We start from the raw sequence: 16130 nt of genomic DNA on the forward strand, positions 1-16130 counted from the left end.
GTCCTGAAAAATCAGTTAAGTCTAACTTTTCTATTGTGTCATTTAGGATCTCTTTTGCTTTATTTTCTGTCTATAGGGGTGTTAACATCTTCTACTACTATTGTATTTCCACCAATTTTTCCTTTTATGTCTGTTAGTATTCGTTGTAGGTATTTGGGTGCTCCTATATTAGGGGCATATATATTGATGATTATAATATCCTCTTCTTGAATGAATCCTTTTACCATTAAATAGTGTCCTTCTTTGTCTTTCTTCATGGCCTTCACTTTAAAGTCTATTTTGTCTGATATGAGTATTGCAGCTCCTGCTTTTCTGAGTTGTCCATTGGTATGAAATCTTTTCTCATCTCCTCACTTTCAATCTATGTGTGTCCTTTGCCCTAAGATGAGTCTCTTGTAGACACCAGATTATAGGTGTTTACCTTTTTATCCAATCTGCCACTCTGTGTCTTTTGATTGGAGCGTTCAGTCCATTGACATTTTAGGCAGTTATTGATAAATACGTATTTCTTGCCATTTTAAACCTTGTTTTCCAGTTGATTCTATGTTTCTCCTTCCTTTCTTTTTTTGATTGGATTATGTTCATTTCTTTTATGCTTGTATTTCTTTTTAGTGTTTCTGAATGTAATGTTTGGTTTTGATTTGTGGTTGCCGTGTTTTTTAAGTATGTTAATCCCTTCCTGTACCTGCTTGCTTTAGCTAATAGTCATACAGGCTCAAACTATTATTTAAAAAAAGAGTCTAGATTTTCCCACTTAACTTCTCCACATTCTATGATTTTTAAGTCCTTTTTAACATCTTCATGTTTGTCCTTTTGCTGTTCCTTGTGTTTATCATCACTTTTACAGTAGTTTTTTTCCCCACTTTTAGATATGTATGCTGGCTTATTTAAGTGATTGCTTTCCAATTGTGGTTTCCTCCATTCTATTTATTCTTACTTCTTTTTTTAATTTATAGAAGCCCTTTCAGTATTTCTTTGAGAACAGGTTTAGTATTGCTGTACTCTTTTAGCTTCTGTTTGTTGGAGAAATTCTTTATTTTCCCTTCTATTTAAAATGATACTCTTGCTGGGTAGAGTATTCTAAGCTGCAAGTTTTTTCCTTTCAGAACTTTGAATATATCTTGCCACTCTCTTCTGGCCTATAGTGTTTCTGTAGAGAAAGCAGCTGATAGCCTTATGGGGGTTCCCTTATAATTAATTCTTTGTGTTTCTCTTGCTGCCTTTAGAATCCTCTCTTTCACTTTTGCCATTTTTATTGTAATATGTCTTGGTGTGGGCCTATTTGGGTTCAACTTGTTTGGGACCCTCTGTGCTTCCTATATCTTGATATCAGTTTCCTTTAGATTTGGAAATTTTTCAGACATAATTTCTTCAAATATATTTTCAATCCCCTTTTTTTTTCCTCTCCTTTTGGAATTCCTATTATGTGTATATTGGCCACTTTATATTTTCCCATAGGTCTCTTATATTGCTTTCATGTTTTTTCATTTGGTACCTGTTCACAGAGCCTTAGTGGTGGTGGGCCATGCCCACTTTGGAGTCTGATATGGCTGTGGTGGTTGGCCCACTCCACCCTTAGCCCATGCAAGAGGTGCCCAGCTGCCTATAGCCTGCACAAGAGGTTCCCTGCTGCCCGAGAGCCCACACATGTGCAGAGAAAGATAGTCCTATGGTGGTCAGCCCCTCTTCCTCTCACCCTCCCCAAAAATGACACCTTGCTTTTCTTGCAGGTCCAGGTCTCAATCTGAGCTCTCTCATCTGTGGCACTCCACTCTCCAGCCCATGGTGCATGTTCCCTAGCCCCAGAGGCTGTCTCCACACAGCCAACCCTAGTCCTCTTCCCAGAACTGACCTCCAGAGCCTGAATCTCAGTGTCCAGCTCCTGCCCAAGTGTCTCAGGCTGTGATGTCTGTGGATGGTGATACCAATAGTCTGAGCAGCTCTCTCTCTGCTTTGCCCTCCTTAGTCCAGCTGATGTACTTTTCTGCGAGGCTTTGAGATTTCCTCCTTGGCCGATCTCCTGTCAGTTAGGTGACTTCCCAGGGTGAAGGTTCCTTTCCTCTTTCGGAGCTCTCTCAGGAGTGCTGGTCCCATCATGATTCCTTTTTTTTTCCTCTCTTATCTCTCTTTTTTCTTTTGTTTGACCCAGTTATGTGGAGGGTTTCTTGCCCTTTTAGAGGTTTAAGGTCTTTTGTCATAGTTCAGTAGATGTTCTGTGCCAATCGTTCTACATGTAGATGAGGTTTTTTTAATGTGTTTGTGGGAAAAGGTGAGCGCCACATCTTACTCTTCTGCCATCTTGATGCTGGCCCTAGCCTTTTTTTTCCTAACAACTCAATAAAAATCAAGATTAAATTATAATTCAGTAAGAATATCTCTATAGGAAACTGAGCCAATGATATCCAAGAATTAGCGCTTTATTACTCTAAGCCTTAATTAAAGCCCACCAGTGCCTCTGGTGTGTGTGGTGTAGGGCAGGAAACTCAATACACACTAGTTCTCTGCTGCCCAGTTCACTTTAATTCTCCATGTTCCTCCCCCCTCAACAAATTATGTATTATTGCACATGTACCAATGTAACATATACTAATATCCTATAATATATCACATCCCTGGCATAAACAGAAGCTCAAACAACAATTACAGTATTTATAATATGACTTTTAATATTATTAGAAGCATTATTACAATAACACTATCCCCACAGTTAGAGAATTCTAGCTTAAGCACAAACCTGCTAAACAGTTTCTTAGAACATCCTTCATCCCTCTGTGCCTCAACCCCTGGAGCTGAGAAGTTTATATCTTAACTCCAGGACCAGCTGCTTCCGTGACCTTGGTCAAATCAGCAAACCACATTACACTATTTTAGACAATAACAGTGACCCAGCCCTTCTCAGGTGGGAAGGTCTTGAGTGGCAAGATCTTTAGAAAGTAGAAGGACACACTTAGGTACAAGATTTTCCTCTCCACCATTCTAAAAGTGTCATGCAGTCAAACTCCCCAGGAAGTCGTCCTCCTCCAGCCTTCCTGCCCGCAATCAAGTCTTCATTTTACCACACTGCTAATCCTAACTCTTGCCTTTCAGAATCATGCACAATGGTCTAGGTACCGCTATTTCCATCTGAAAGATGGCAAGATGATGTTCAGAAAGGCTAAGCCATTGGTTCAAGGTCACACAGCTAGTACTTGACAGAACTGGGAATTCAAAACCGGTCCTCTCTGCCTTCAAAAGTTTATACTTTTAACCACTATGGTTCACTTACTTGAAGAAGCTGGTGGAATTCCCCTCATGTCCTAAAGGTTAATAGTAGCTGTAGTAGTAGTAGCAGCAGCTGCTGCTGCTCTAAGGATAAGCATTATCTCTAGTCCTTACATAACCCTACATGGATGAATGAGTGAGATAAAGCTCCAAATCCAAGCAGTGACTTGTCAGAGGGACCCAGCAGCACCTGGTGGATCCTTATGCACGAGGCTGCCATGGGTTCTTATGCACAAGGCCTGGTCTCTTCCCACAGTGCTATGTCAACCTGCTCTTCTGGTACCAGTTCTTCTGTGGCTTCTCCGGCTCCACCATGATTGATTACTGGCAGATGATCTTCTTCAATCTCTTCTTCACCTCCTTGCCTCCTCTTGTCTTCGGAATCCTCGATAAGGACATCTCGATGGAGACCTTGCTGGCATTGCCTGAGCTGTATAAGAGTGGCCAGAACTCCGAGGTGAGGGGCTCGGGCAGGCAGGGCGAGGTGGCTCACACTCCTCCCTGGAGGTGTCAGAGGAGGAGAACCGGGCAGGAGGTCCTGTGTCCCGGTTACCATACTGTCACTACCTCCCACGTGACCCAGGAACTCCCTGTTCCTAACTTGTTTCTCACTTGCTATTGATGGTGATGGACCAGACCAGTGGGTATTTTTCTTTTTAGGTATTCCTTAATTATATTACATGCTAATATGAGATTGCCCTGGTTGAAGGGGAAGAGGGTGTGCAGAAAGATCCCATCTCCCTAAGCCACCATCTCTCTCCAGGCCTTCAGCAGAACCCCCACAGCTTGGTGTGGAAGCACACCCCACCCCTGGGACTAAAAGTTTGCTCAGCAATGAGTGAGGCTTTCTAAATGTGGGTTTCTACTTCATGTTGGGAAAGGCAAAACTTAGAATTCAAGACTGCACATGGTCTAGAATTTGCTGACATCAAGTAGGCTAAAGAAGGCTTGAGAAGCCATCAGGATGGGCTCCCAGAAGGCACAGAGGACACAATGAAGCCCTAAATGATTTGGGGAAGACAGAGAGTAGGTACTCCAACTAGCCCAGATACAGACCAGGAGCTTGGATGCAGAAGGCAGAAAGGGAACCTGACTGCCTCTAAGGGGGAGGTCTTTGAAAAGGGATATAAAAATGCATGAGGGTACCTTTGTACCCTGGGGAAAGGAGGGCAAAGCCAGGTGTGGTGTTTGAAAGCCAGGATATTTTGTGGACAGCCAATGAAGAACTAAGCCCCAGTCCTAACCCTAAGATGGTGGAGAGCAACACAGCCTTCCCAGTGCTTCTGGAGAGTAAGACATGGGGATGGCACCTGTACAACCCGGGCCCTTCTAAATGCCCCTTCCCATAGGCAAGGTGGCTACAGAGTGTCTTCCTTGAATAGCTAAATTAAAAGGAGTTAATGTAGCAAAATCATTCACTGTTAAATGCTTTAACTTTTCCCCAGGAAGGCAGGAAGAGTGAAGAACAAAGTGAGAAAGCTTGTCTCTGAAGCCATTGAGCTCTCTCTTGGGAACCTGGGATCCCAGGCTGTGATTGAAGAGCTACCTTTTGGGTGCTATTCTCAAACCTCAGAAGCTCTAAACTTACCAAGTTTGTATTAGCACTAGCAATGTGCTAATAAATGATAGCTGAGCCCTTACTAGGTCCTAAAGCACACTTATGTTTAGACCTCTTGAAACCCAAGGTGTTGTTTTTATCTACTTTAATGGAAGAAGAACCAGTTCTCAGAGTTTAGTGACTTTCACTAAGGTGATACAGAGCTGGAAATTGGCCTCAGGTCTGTCACCCATAGGTCTGTGCTCTTAACTGTGTTATTCTATTGCCTCTAAGATAAGAAGCATTGTAAGTGCTACACTGTCTTTCCCAGCTATGCAAAAACAAATTGCTAACAAAGAATAGAGTCTTGTTTTGATGGTGGTAACGGTCACTGTGTTCTTTCCTGGCAGTGTTATAACCTGTTGACTTTCTGGATTTCCATGGTGGATGCGTTCTACCAGAGCCTTGTCTGTTTCTTTATCCCCTACCTGGTAAGTTGTATAGTCCCATTGAAACCACACAAATAGAAGGGTAGAACTGGTCCTATTTATATGAAATCCCAGGTTAATAGTGTCTCTCTGGACACTTCAGAGCAGGGGCTCCAGATAGGTGGCCTCCAGACTCCACCCTATCCAGAGTATTTGGAAAGTAAGAATACATATTACTAAAACATATTAATTTCTGCCAGCCTGTATAAAAATGAAAGCCCTCATTCTACTGGGTCATTTTTTCCCTCACAGCAAAAATCCAAAGTTGACTCACAACCCTGCTTAGATAGGGTACATGTTTTCCAGTTTGCCATAGTCCCCACCAAGCCCTATTTATCATACCTGGCCTTCTTCACTCACTGACTGCTCCTTGCTGGAACAATGAAGGTATCTGAATTTACACCCCATGATTTATATTTAGACTTGTGCTTCCAAGGTCAAGGCAGCAAGCATTCAGATGGCAAAGAATACCAGCCCCTCTACTTAAAGAGTGAGAATTTACGTAGCATAGGATATCTCTATTCCTCCTGGACAGGGAACTCAGATGTGGAGTAATTGCTACCAGGTAGACAGTGGTGTCTTTTGTCATTAACAATATAACGGGTGTTGAGGAGGTGGGTGTTTTTGTGCTTTCTCTGAATTTCCAGTTTATGGTATCATCTCCTGGCCAGGTCTCTGCTTGCTTTTCTACCTCATCTTTTGCCCTTACTACGTGCTCAATAGACCTGCCATCTAGGACTATTTAGACTTTTCACCCTCAGTTCTAGCCTTTGCCTGCTCTGCCTTTCCTCTCTTTTCAAGAGAATAACTCCTCTTACTGATTTCTCAGCTGATTTCTCTTCTCTACTATCAGGATGCCTTGTACTTGTCTCCATTGTAGCCTTCACCCCTTAAATTCTACTACATTTGCCCTCCTAGTAGATTCTAAAATCCTTGAAAGTGGACACAGAACAACAGGCATTGTGCTTGGCAGGTACTCAATAATACATTCTTCGTTCACTAATTCTGCAGTGTTCTTGAAAACTTAGCATGGCTTCCTTTGCAAAGACATTTTAAAGAATTTAGTCCTGTCAATTCACTCATCTTGCCTGTGCTTTGGGTCTGCTCCACGTGGATGGGAGCTGGACAGCTTCTCCCCTATTTCTTCCCCCCACCCGCACCCCTTGACACCTGCCCTCCCTGATGCTTCATCATCACTTGTCAACACCATGGCCCTCAGCCCAGGGGCACATCTGACAGTGCCTGTTTTCTCCCCCTCTGCAGACCTACAAGGACTCTGATATCGATGTCTTCACCTTTGGGACACCCATCAACACCATCTCCCTTGCCACAATCCTCTTGCACCAAGCAATGGAAATGAAGACCTGGGTAAGTACTGCAGAGCCCTTTTGGCCTAAAAACTGTGTTCCTGTCTATTGGCCATATTCATATTTCTGATTTCCTGGTTGTTTTACCTGTATCGTTGGTCCACCTGTGTTTCACTTGTACAAGGAAAAAGAGGCATAGAAGATAAAATTCCTGGCCTCAACTTGTGTACCATCTAGCCAGCATGATAAAACTAAGACATATAAATACAGTTTGTTGCCCAAATAGATATTTTTGGTTAAAATATTCAGGGATGTTTGAGAGATGAGGAAGACATTAGATGGACCATACTTGAGGCTATGCTAGAGAGGTATGCTCCTCATTTAACCTGGGGGTAAAAGATCAGAAGACTGTCTTCATATAAGCATATTTCAAGCACATCCAAATATCACATTTTAGTATCTGAAAAGGGGATGCCAGCTTCTCATTAAATTCAGCTAGTCAATGATAATTATAAATACAAGGAGCTTAAAATTATATGCGGGAAAGTTCCATTGTTGTGCAAAGGGTTAAAGATCCAGCATTGTCACTGCAGCAGCTTGAGTAGCTGCTATGGCATGGGTTTGATCCCTGGCCTGGGAACTTCTACATGCCATGGTTATGGCCAAAAAAAAAAAAAGAAAAAACTTATATGCCAGGTACTTATCTGCATGATTTTAATGTATTATCTCATTTAAACTCCCAGAGCCCTTTGTGTTAGGTGGATTTGGAAGGGTTTTTTTTACTTTTATTAAGATATAACTAATACATAGCATAGTATAAGTTAAGTTGCACAACATAATGACTTAACATGCATAACAGTTGACCTTTGAACAATTCCACGTTTAGGGATGCCAACCCTCCACGCGCTGGGAAATCCACATGTAACATGACAGTTGGCCCTCCGTATCTGTAGATTCAAGCAGCCATGGATTCTGTAAGACTGCAGTATATGAAAAAATATCTGTGTTTAAGTGGAGCCATACAGTTCACACCTTTGTTGTTCAAGGGTCACCTGTACTACAAAGCGATGGATGTTAACTAAATGTGTAATGGAAATCTGGAGTTCCCTGGTGGCCTAGCAGTTAAGGATCTGGCATTGACACTGCTGTGGCTCTGGTTACTTCTGTGGTGCAGGTTTGATCTCTGGCCCAGGAATTTCTGTATGTTAGGGGAGCAGCGAAAAAAAATCATTTTTCAGTATGTGCATGTTAGGTGTGGGTTTTTTTTATTCTTATACTATAGAGAAATAGGCGTAAAGATGCTAAGAAACTTTCCCTAAGTAGTTTAAGATGGAAGCAAGTTTGAACCCTGGCCATCTGACTCTTAACCTTTTAACCTCTATGCTAATAGTGTGAGGAGATAAGATTGACAGGTGCAGGGAGACCACTTTACAGAAAGAGTTGTCCTTAGCCAAGCTGAAATGCCTCTTCCTGAAAGCATTTGTATGAAATATTTAGAAAATTTTCCAAGTAGCCTCAGTGTGTTCCCAACATTCTGCAATGGAACTTCCTCTCCATCCCCTGCTGTGACTGTCACAAGCTGGACCAGACTCTGACACACTGGGCAGTGGCTGATAAGAACTGCTCAAGTGAGCTTCTGAATCACTGAGTTCCCATCTTGAAAAGTCTTCTGCTCCAGTTCATGCCAATGACAGAGAGAACAAAGCGATAAAACAAACAAACAAAAAAAAAAACAGCCAAGCTTAAGTTCAGGATAAATTTCTTTCAGAACCACCAGCACCAAAAGAGGCTGAAATACCATGGGAATGGAGAGGTACTGGCTCAAACTGAAGGCTTCCTCGAATCTAGGGCAGGAAAGAGAACACAGAAATTGGTGTTGGGCTCTACAGATTAAGAAAGACTGGAGCTTCATGTACTCCTGAGTCCAAGGTTTGAACTGGAGCTCCTCCAATCAAGAAAGCAAGCTGAAGGAAACATGACAAGCTATTGGGAATTATAGCTTTATCAGAAACTGTGAGGAAAGCAGACAAGAGTCATAACTTTACCACTAGGAATTGAGCTGAGCTAAGGAAACACTTAGAACTCATGAAAATGCAAAAATTTTGTCATTGAAACTAAAAATGCAGTATGTGAGATCCACTGTAGACTGGCCACTGGCTAAGAGTAAATAACCAAATACAAAGAGAGCATTGGAAACTCATCCAGAATGCCACACAAACATGAAAATGTAATCCAGAGGAATGGTAGCTAGAACAAATGGCTCCAGCAGCCACATACAAAAAGCCAGAGACGAAAAATGGAAGAATGGTGAAGAAGCAGTATCTGAAGAGTCCACCAGTAAGAATGACAATCACAATATATGTAGATATACTGCCTGGTATATCACAGTAAAACTGTACAGTGTAAAAGAGACAATCTTAAAGTATGCCAGAGACTATGGACAAACTACTTGAAAAGGAATAGCAGTTAAACACAGAAAACAAGAAATGGTGGAGTAGGAGTTCCCATCATGGCTCAGCAGAAATGAATCTGACTAGTATCCATGAGGACACAGGTTCGATCCCTGGCCTTGCTCAGTGGGTTAAGGATCCGCCATACCATGAGCTGCTGTGTAGGTCACAGACACAGCTTGGATCCCACGTTTCTGTGGCATAGGCCTCAGCTCCAGCTCTAATTCGACCCCTAGGCCAGGAATTTCCATATGCTGCTACACATGTGGCCCTAAAAAGGACAAAAAGAAAAGGCAAAAAAGAAAAGAAACAGTGGAGTAATTATCTTCAAAGACCTGAGGCGAAATAAAAATTACATTATCACTTAAGACTGAGTGATAAATGAGATTTTCAGATAAACTCTATATGGTCTACTACACGGAGACATTCACTAAGTGAAGAAACATGAAAAAATGAAAGAACATAAAAGCTACTACAAGAAATAATATAAGGGTAAGGAGGAGACTTATGCTAAAGCCTTCATCACACATTAATATGTCCTAAAACTTAAGATATCTTATACTTACAAACAATATCTTAAAAACTTAAGCTTAAGCATAAAGGAAAGCAAATAGAGGAATAAAGAAAACTATCAATTCCTCAGGCTGTAGGAAAGAGGAAAAGATAAGGGCAAAGAGAATGATGGCAAAAAATACAAAAATATTCAAAATTAATCTAAATATATCAATACTCACAATAAATATAAATGTATTTAATTCACCTATTAAAAGCAAAAATTGTCCGATTAGATTCTTTTCCATCCAGCAAATATAAAGAGAAATTGGAAAATTTACAATTCTAGTATAAGGTTTTGTATTTAATTCTATCAGCAACAGATGTAGATCAAGCTTCAAAGAAATTACCACATTTGATCTAATGTTGATAGAGCTAATACATAAAATCCTGTTCTAAACATGCATCTTTTCAAACACATCTGGACCATGTACCAAAAGTTTAAAGAAAAATAAAAGACTTTGAATCACAAAGCAATTTGAAAGAATCAGTATCATAAAGAACATATTTTCTGAGAGTTCCTACTGTGGTGCAGTGGGTTAAGAATTCAACTGCAGCAGCCCAGGTTGCTGCAGTGGTGCAGGTTTGAACCCCAGACCAGTGAGTTAAAGTATTCAGCATTGCCACAGCTGCAGCACAGGTCACAGCTGTGGCTTGGATTCAATCCCTGGCCCAGCAATGTCCATATGCCACAGACGTAGACATTTTTTAAAAATCTGGAGTTCCCGTCGTGGCACAGTGGTTAACGAATCCGACTAGGAACCATGAGGTTGCGGGTTCGGTCCCTGCCCTTGCTCAGTGGGTTAACGATCCGGCGTTGCCATGAGCTGTGGTGTAGGTTGCAGACGCGGCTCGGATCCTGTGTTGCTGTGGCTCTGGCTTAGGCCGGTGGCCACAGCTCTGATTAGACCCCTAGCCTGGGAAACTCCATATGCCACGGGAGCGGCCCAAGAAATGGCAAAAAGACAAAAAAATAAATAAATAATATCTGGCAACAATGCATTTAGATTAAAAACAAGCAATAAAGCAAGACACCATCAATTTCCTAGGAGAGAACACAGTCAAAACATTCTCTGACATCAACTGTACAAATGTTCTTAGGTCAGTTTCCCAAGACAACAGAAATGAAAGCAAAAATAAACCAATGAGACAAGCTTTTGCACAGCAAAGGAAACCATAAAAAAAAAAAAAAGACAGCCTATGGAATGGAAGAAAATAGTTTCAAATGATGCAACTGACAAGGGCTTAATCTCTAGAATATACAAACAACTCATACAACTCAACAGCAAAAAAATCAAACTACCCAATGGAAAAATGGGCAAAAGACCTGAATAGCTTTCTCCAAGGAAGATATACAGATGGCCAACAAGCACATGAAAAAATGCTCAACATGACTGATTATTAAAGAAATGCAAATCAAAACTACTATGAGGTACCACTTCACACCAGTCAGAATGGCCATCATTAACAAGTCCACGCATAACAAATGCTGCTGAGGGTGTGGAGAAAAGGGAACCCTCCTTCACTGTTGGTGGGTGTGTAAATTGGTTCAACCACTATGGAAAATAGTATGGAGGTTCCTCTGAAAACTAAATATAGAACTACCATATAACCGAACAATCCCACTCTTGGGCATATATCTGGACAAAACTTTCCAATAAAGTTACATGCACCCCTATGTTCATTGTAGCACTATTCACAATACCTAAGACATGGAAACAACCTAAATGTCCATCAACAGATGAATGCATTAAGATGTGGTTGGTATATATACACAATGGAATGCTACTCAGCCACAAAAAGAAGAAAATAATGCCATTTGCAGCAACATGGATGGAACTAGAGACTCTCATACTAAGTGAAGTAAGTCAGAAAGAGAAAGACAAATACCATATGATATTACTTATATATGGACTCTAATATATGGCACAAATGAACCTTTCCACAGAAAAGCAACTCATAGACTTGGAGAACAAACTTGTGGTTGCCAGGGGGGAGGGGAGGAAGTGGGATGGACTGGGAGTCTGGGACTAATAGATGAAGACTTGCATTTGGAGTGGATAAGCAATGAGATCCTGCTGTATAGCACAGGGAAATACATCTAGTCACTAATGATGGAACACGGTGGAGGATAATGTGAGAAAAGAATGTATGTGTATATATATGTATGTATGTGTATATATGTATATATATGTATGTATGTGTATACATATATATGTATATATGTGTGTGTGTAGTGTGTATATACACATACACACACACATATATAAAACGGGTCACTGCTGTGCAGCAGAAATTGAGAGAACTCTGTAAACCAATTATAATGGGAAAAATGAAAATCATTTAAGAATGTTTAAAAAAATAAAATGTAAAAAAAAAAAGAAATTAATTCAATGAACTTAAAAATTTACAATGTAAGGGAGTTCCTGTTGTGGTACAGTGGAAACAAATCCAACCAGTATCCATGAGGATGAGGGTTCGATCACTGGCCTCACTCAGTGGGTTAAGGAGCTGTGGTGTACGTCTCAGACATGGCTTGGATCCCACATTGCTGTGGCTGTTGTGCAGGCTGGCAGGTATAGCTCCAATTTGACCCTCGCCTGGGAACGTCCATATGCCACAGGTATGGCCCTAAAAAGCAAAAAAAAAAAAAAAAAAAAAAAAAAAAAAAAAAAATTACCATGTAAACCTAAAAGAAAATAGAACAAAAGAGAAAAAGAGAAAAATCAAGAAAACAATAGGAAAGTTCAATTAAGACCAATATTAAACTCTTAAAACCCTAATGAAAACTAATCTTTTGCAAAAGTGATCCAGGCAAAGACACAGAGGAGAAGACTACAAAAATATTAGTAATGAAAAAGATCACACTGTAGAGATACATTCATCTCTCAGTACCCGTGGGGTACTTGTCCCAAGACCTCCATGGATACCAAAATCCACAGATGCTCAAATCCTTTATACAAAATAGCACAGACATAGAAAACAGACTTGTGGTTGCCCAGAGGGAGTGGGGTGGGGTGGGAGAAGGGGCTGGGAGGGACGAGGAGTTTGGGATTAGTAGATGCAAACTATGACATTTAAAATGGATAAGCAGGAGTTCCTGTTGTGCCACAGCAGAAATGAATCCAACAAGAAACCATGAGGTGGTGGGTTTGATCCCTGACCTCATTCAGTGGGTTAAGGATCCAGCGCTGCCGCGAGCTGTGGTATAGGTCACCAATGCAGCTCGGATCCTGCATTGCTCTGGCTATGGTATAGGCTGGCAGCTACAGCCCCGATTCAACCCCTAGCCTGGGAACCTCCTAAAAAGCAAAAAATTAAAAAATTAAAAATAATGATAAAAATAATAATAAAATGGATAAGCAATCAAGTCCTATGGTATAGCACACAAAACTATACCCAATCTCCTGGGATAGATCATATTGGAAAATAACATAAAGAAAGATTGTATATATGTATGACTGAGTCACTTTGCTGCACAGGAAGAATTGGTACAACTCTGAAAATCAACTATACTTTTAAAAAAGAAATAAAATGGCATAGGTCAGCTCTCTACATTCACAGATATGGAATTCTTGTATACAAAGGTCCATGTCATCAACATTTTAAAATATTTTTCTGAAAATTTAAACGGAGTCAGTAATTTCTTTAAACACAAAATTTACCATGACATAGTCAACATCATTCTGCTAAACCTCAATAAACCAATCACCATTACAGAAATTGAGTTGGTAAGCCTGTCCCTAATGACACCAAGCCAAAGGATTATGAAGGTGAGTTTTTGGTCCCTTATAACCAAAGCTCTATGGGGCAGATAATTCCTATCTCACAGCAATTTTTTCATGGATTCAGAAAATAGAAAATAAACACAATTCAACTTTCATGGATAGAATAATTCTGATACCAAAATGAACATAGACAGTTCAAGGAAACAAAATTATAGACCTATCTCCTCAATGAACATAGATGTAGACAGCTCTAAATAAAATATTGGCAAACTTACTTGGTCATTATGTTGAAGATAAGAAAGCCTCTTGATAAAGAATAAACTGATACCACCACCCTGGAGAGCAACTTGAAAATTGCTAAAGTTTAAGTACTTGTATGCTATGACTCAATTCCTCTTCTAAATATGCACCCTGGACAGTCCTCTTACACATGTATATACATAGACATGTATAAGAATGTTTGTTACATCATTGTTCTTAATAGTAAAAAAAGAAAAGAAAAAAGAAAAAAATTGGAAACAGCTAAATGTTGTTTATCATTAGGAAAATAAATTCTGGCATATTCATATACTAGAACATTTAAAATGGATAAATTAGGTCTTCATTTATCAACAAAAGTGAAGTTACAAGCATACTGTCTAGTAAAAAATAATTGCAGAAAGATACCTATACATAATAAAATTTTGAAGTATCCACTAACATGGATACTATGTATAAAATACAGAGGAGAATGATGAGCAATGAATTTATTTTCAAGATTAAAGAGAAGGCATTTGCAAAGGATAAATGTGTGCTTAAATTGTATCTGTAAAGCTTAATCTTTTAATAATAACTGAGGCAAATAAGTGTAGCGGAAGAAAAAATGACTTTCCCTTTACTCTTCTATGTTCTTGGCTGAGACACTTTTGTAATAAAAGACAGATTAGTAGGAGAAAAACAAAAGTTTAATAAATATTGCCTATACACTTGGGATGGACCAGAAAACTGACTCCCTGAAATGAAATGGCTCTAGCCCCACCTTAAATACCATCTCTAGTGAAAAACAACAGAATTACTGGGATCAGGGAGGCCAGATACAGAAGGTGATAAAGATTTTCTAAAAATTTAGAAGAGTCTTTTTCTTCCCAGTAGAGAGAGACATCCTCACAAATGGAGATATCTCTTATAAATATACATGTCTCTTACCAAAAAAAGTTGAGTCTACTTAGTTTTCTGAGCTTCTCCTGTGTCTGCCATTCCTTTTAGGACAATCAGCTCAAGATAATCCTTATGCAGGAGATGCATTTGGGGCCAACATATTCTGTTCCCTTTTCTATGGCATAAGGTTCATATTGATAAAGCTGGATGTTAAGTATTCAAGGCTGAGTGCTTGAAATAGTAAAAATAATTTAATTACATTTTTTTAAACACTAGCTCAAGGTATTTCCCAAGAGGAACTGTGCTTTCTATGACCCTCTTCTCCATTAAGTATTTCGTTAACCTTTCAAAAATGCCCTGTAAAGTGTAACCAGACCTCAATGAATATTAAGTGGGTAATGAAACTGAAGATTCTATGTCCTCTCTGACTGGTTGTTCAGCCCTTTTTCTCAGAACACGTATTCATCAGCTTTAAAAGAGGGAATCTATTCCTTTCACTCACCATTCAGCACTATTAGCCCACCTAATGCATCTCTAGACCAGTATCCCAGTAGTTACTGGTGATTGCTACTGTGCCTGAGAAAGGATTCAGCTACTAGAATCATTATGGAAAATATATACATATATGTATTTATACTATATTTATATTACATAAATTATATATTATATAGTTATATATTTACATATCATATAATTATATACATTTTCCTTTTAAAAGTGCTTAAAGCAGAGGGAACATGTCTTTCTTCCCTGGGTAGAAATCTAACATGAATTCAATAGCTGTGTCAGCTTTCACAGTCCCAACGAAAGTGACTGAAATGTTAGCTAACTGCTTTCTTCTTTAGGAACAGAACTAGGATATTCAAATCATCTCTCCCACTGAAAAAAAAAAGTTAATGGATATATAGAGATAGATATATCTATCTTTAGAGATAGCTCTGTATATAGATAGATACAGAGATAGAGATATCCTCCCTAAATGTATGAAAAAAACTGACAGGATAGTAAAGACCAAAGCCTTTAGGAAAGAGGGACTGTGGAGAAGCAAGCTGAGCCATAGCCTCTGCTTTCCTGAGGGTGTTCGTAACCCTGCCCAAAATGAACTTTTTGACAGCCTTGATTGAGCATAAGATTCAGATATTAAAACCCAGGCTTCTAAAGTGGGAGTCTAATAAGTCACATTAAATTAGGACATTCAGGGTAAGGGTACACCCAAAAGGGACCTACCTGCACTCCCATCCAGCAGGGTCTGTAGGGATTGTTTCCACAGTGCTGAACAGAGCAGAGAGAATCAGGATAAAGGACTTATCCTAGGAAATGGACTATGGACTGACCTCATACAGATTTGCAGCCTATATTCTTTCTATCACCTGAGTGAACCAAATTTTGATCAATGAATTCAGTTTAAAGTGACTCTAGACCAGTAGTGCCTAAGGATATTGCAAAGGCATACACACCTTCTCTCCAGGAATAGTTATCTTAAGCCTCAAAGTATCCCTACTAACTTTCCCAGGATAAGAAGCATCACACATTCAAAAACAAGGAAGCTCAAAATGAAACAAGAACTCATAAATTAGGATCACCAGTGCAAATATCAGTAACAAATATTTCAGGTATTGAATTTATTCTATAAATTATAGAAAAGCTGTGTTTGCCTTTAAGATTTCTCC

At 39.7% G+C, this 16130-nt stretch overlaps 1 protein-coding gene and 1 long non-coding RNA gene across 10 annotated transcripts in view; one reads left to right on the top strand and one right to left on the bottom strand.

The window, feature by feature from the left end:
* ATP10B (ATPase phospholipid transporting 10B (putative)) overlaps positions 1-16130 on the top strand; it is a 348672-nt gene that overhangs the window by 321548 nt on the left and 10994 nt on the right. For all 4 annotated transcript variants that reach the window (XM_021076903.1, XM_021076905.1, XM_021076902.1 and 1 more), the window contains 3 exons: positions 3518-3718; positions 5209-5289; positions 6550-6654. In XM_021076903.1, coding sequence (XP_020932562.1) covers positions 3518-3718; positions 5209-5289; positions 6550-6654 — 387 coding nt within the window. The remainder of the gene's footprint in view (positions 1-3517; positions 3719-5208; positions 5290-6549; positions 6655-16130) is intronic.
* Positions 1-16130, bottom strand: part of LOC106506539 — a 162165-nt gene that overhangs the window by 21011 nt on the left and 125024 nt on the right. The gene's annotated exons all lie outside the window — the stretch shown is intronic.

Source organism: Sus scrofa, chromosome 16 (assembly GCF_000003025.6).
Source record: "Sus scrofa isolate TJ Tabasco breed Duroc chromosome 16, Sscrofa11.1, whole genome shotgun sequence".
In the NCBI taxonomy this organism is placed as follows: Eukaryota; Metazoa; Chordata; class Mammalia; order Artiodactyla; family Suidae; genus Sus; species Sus scrofa.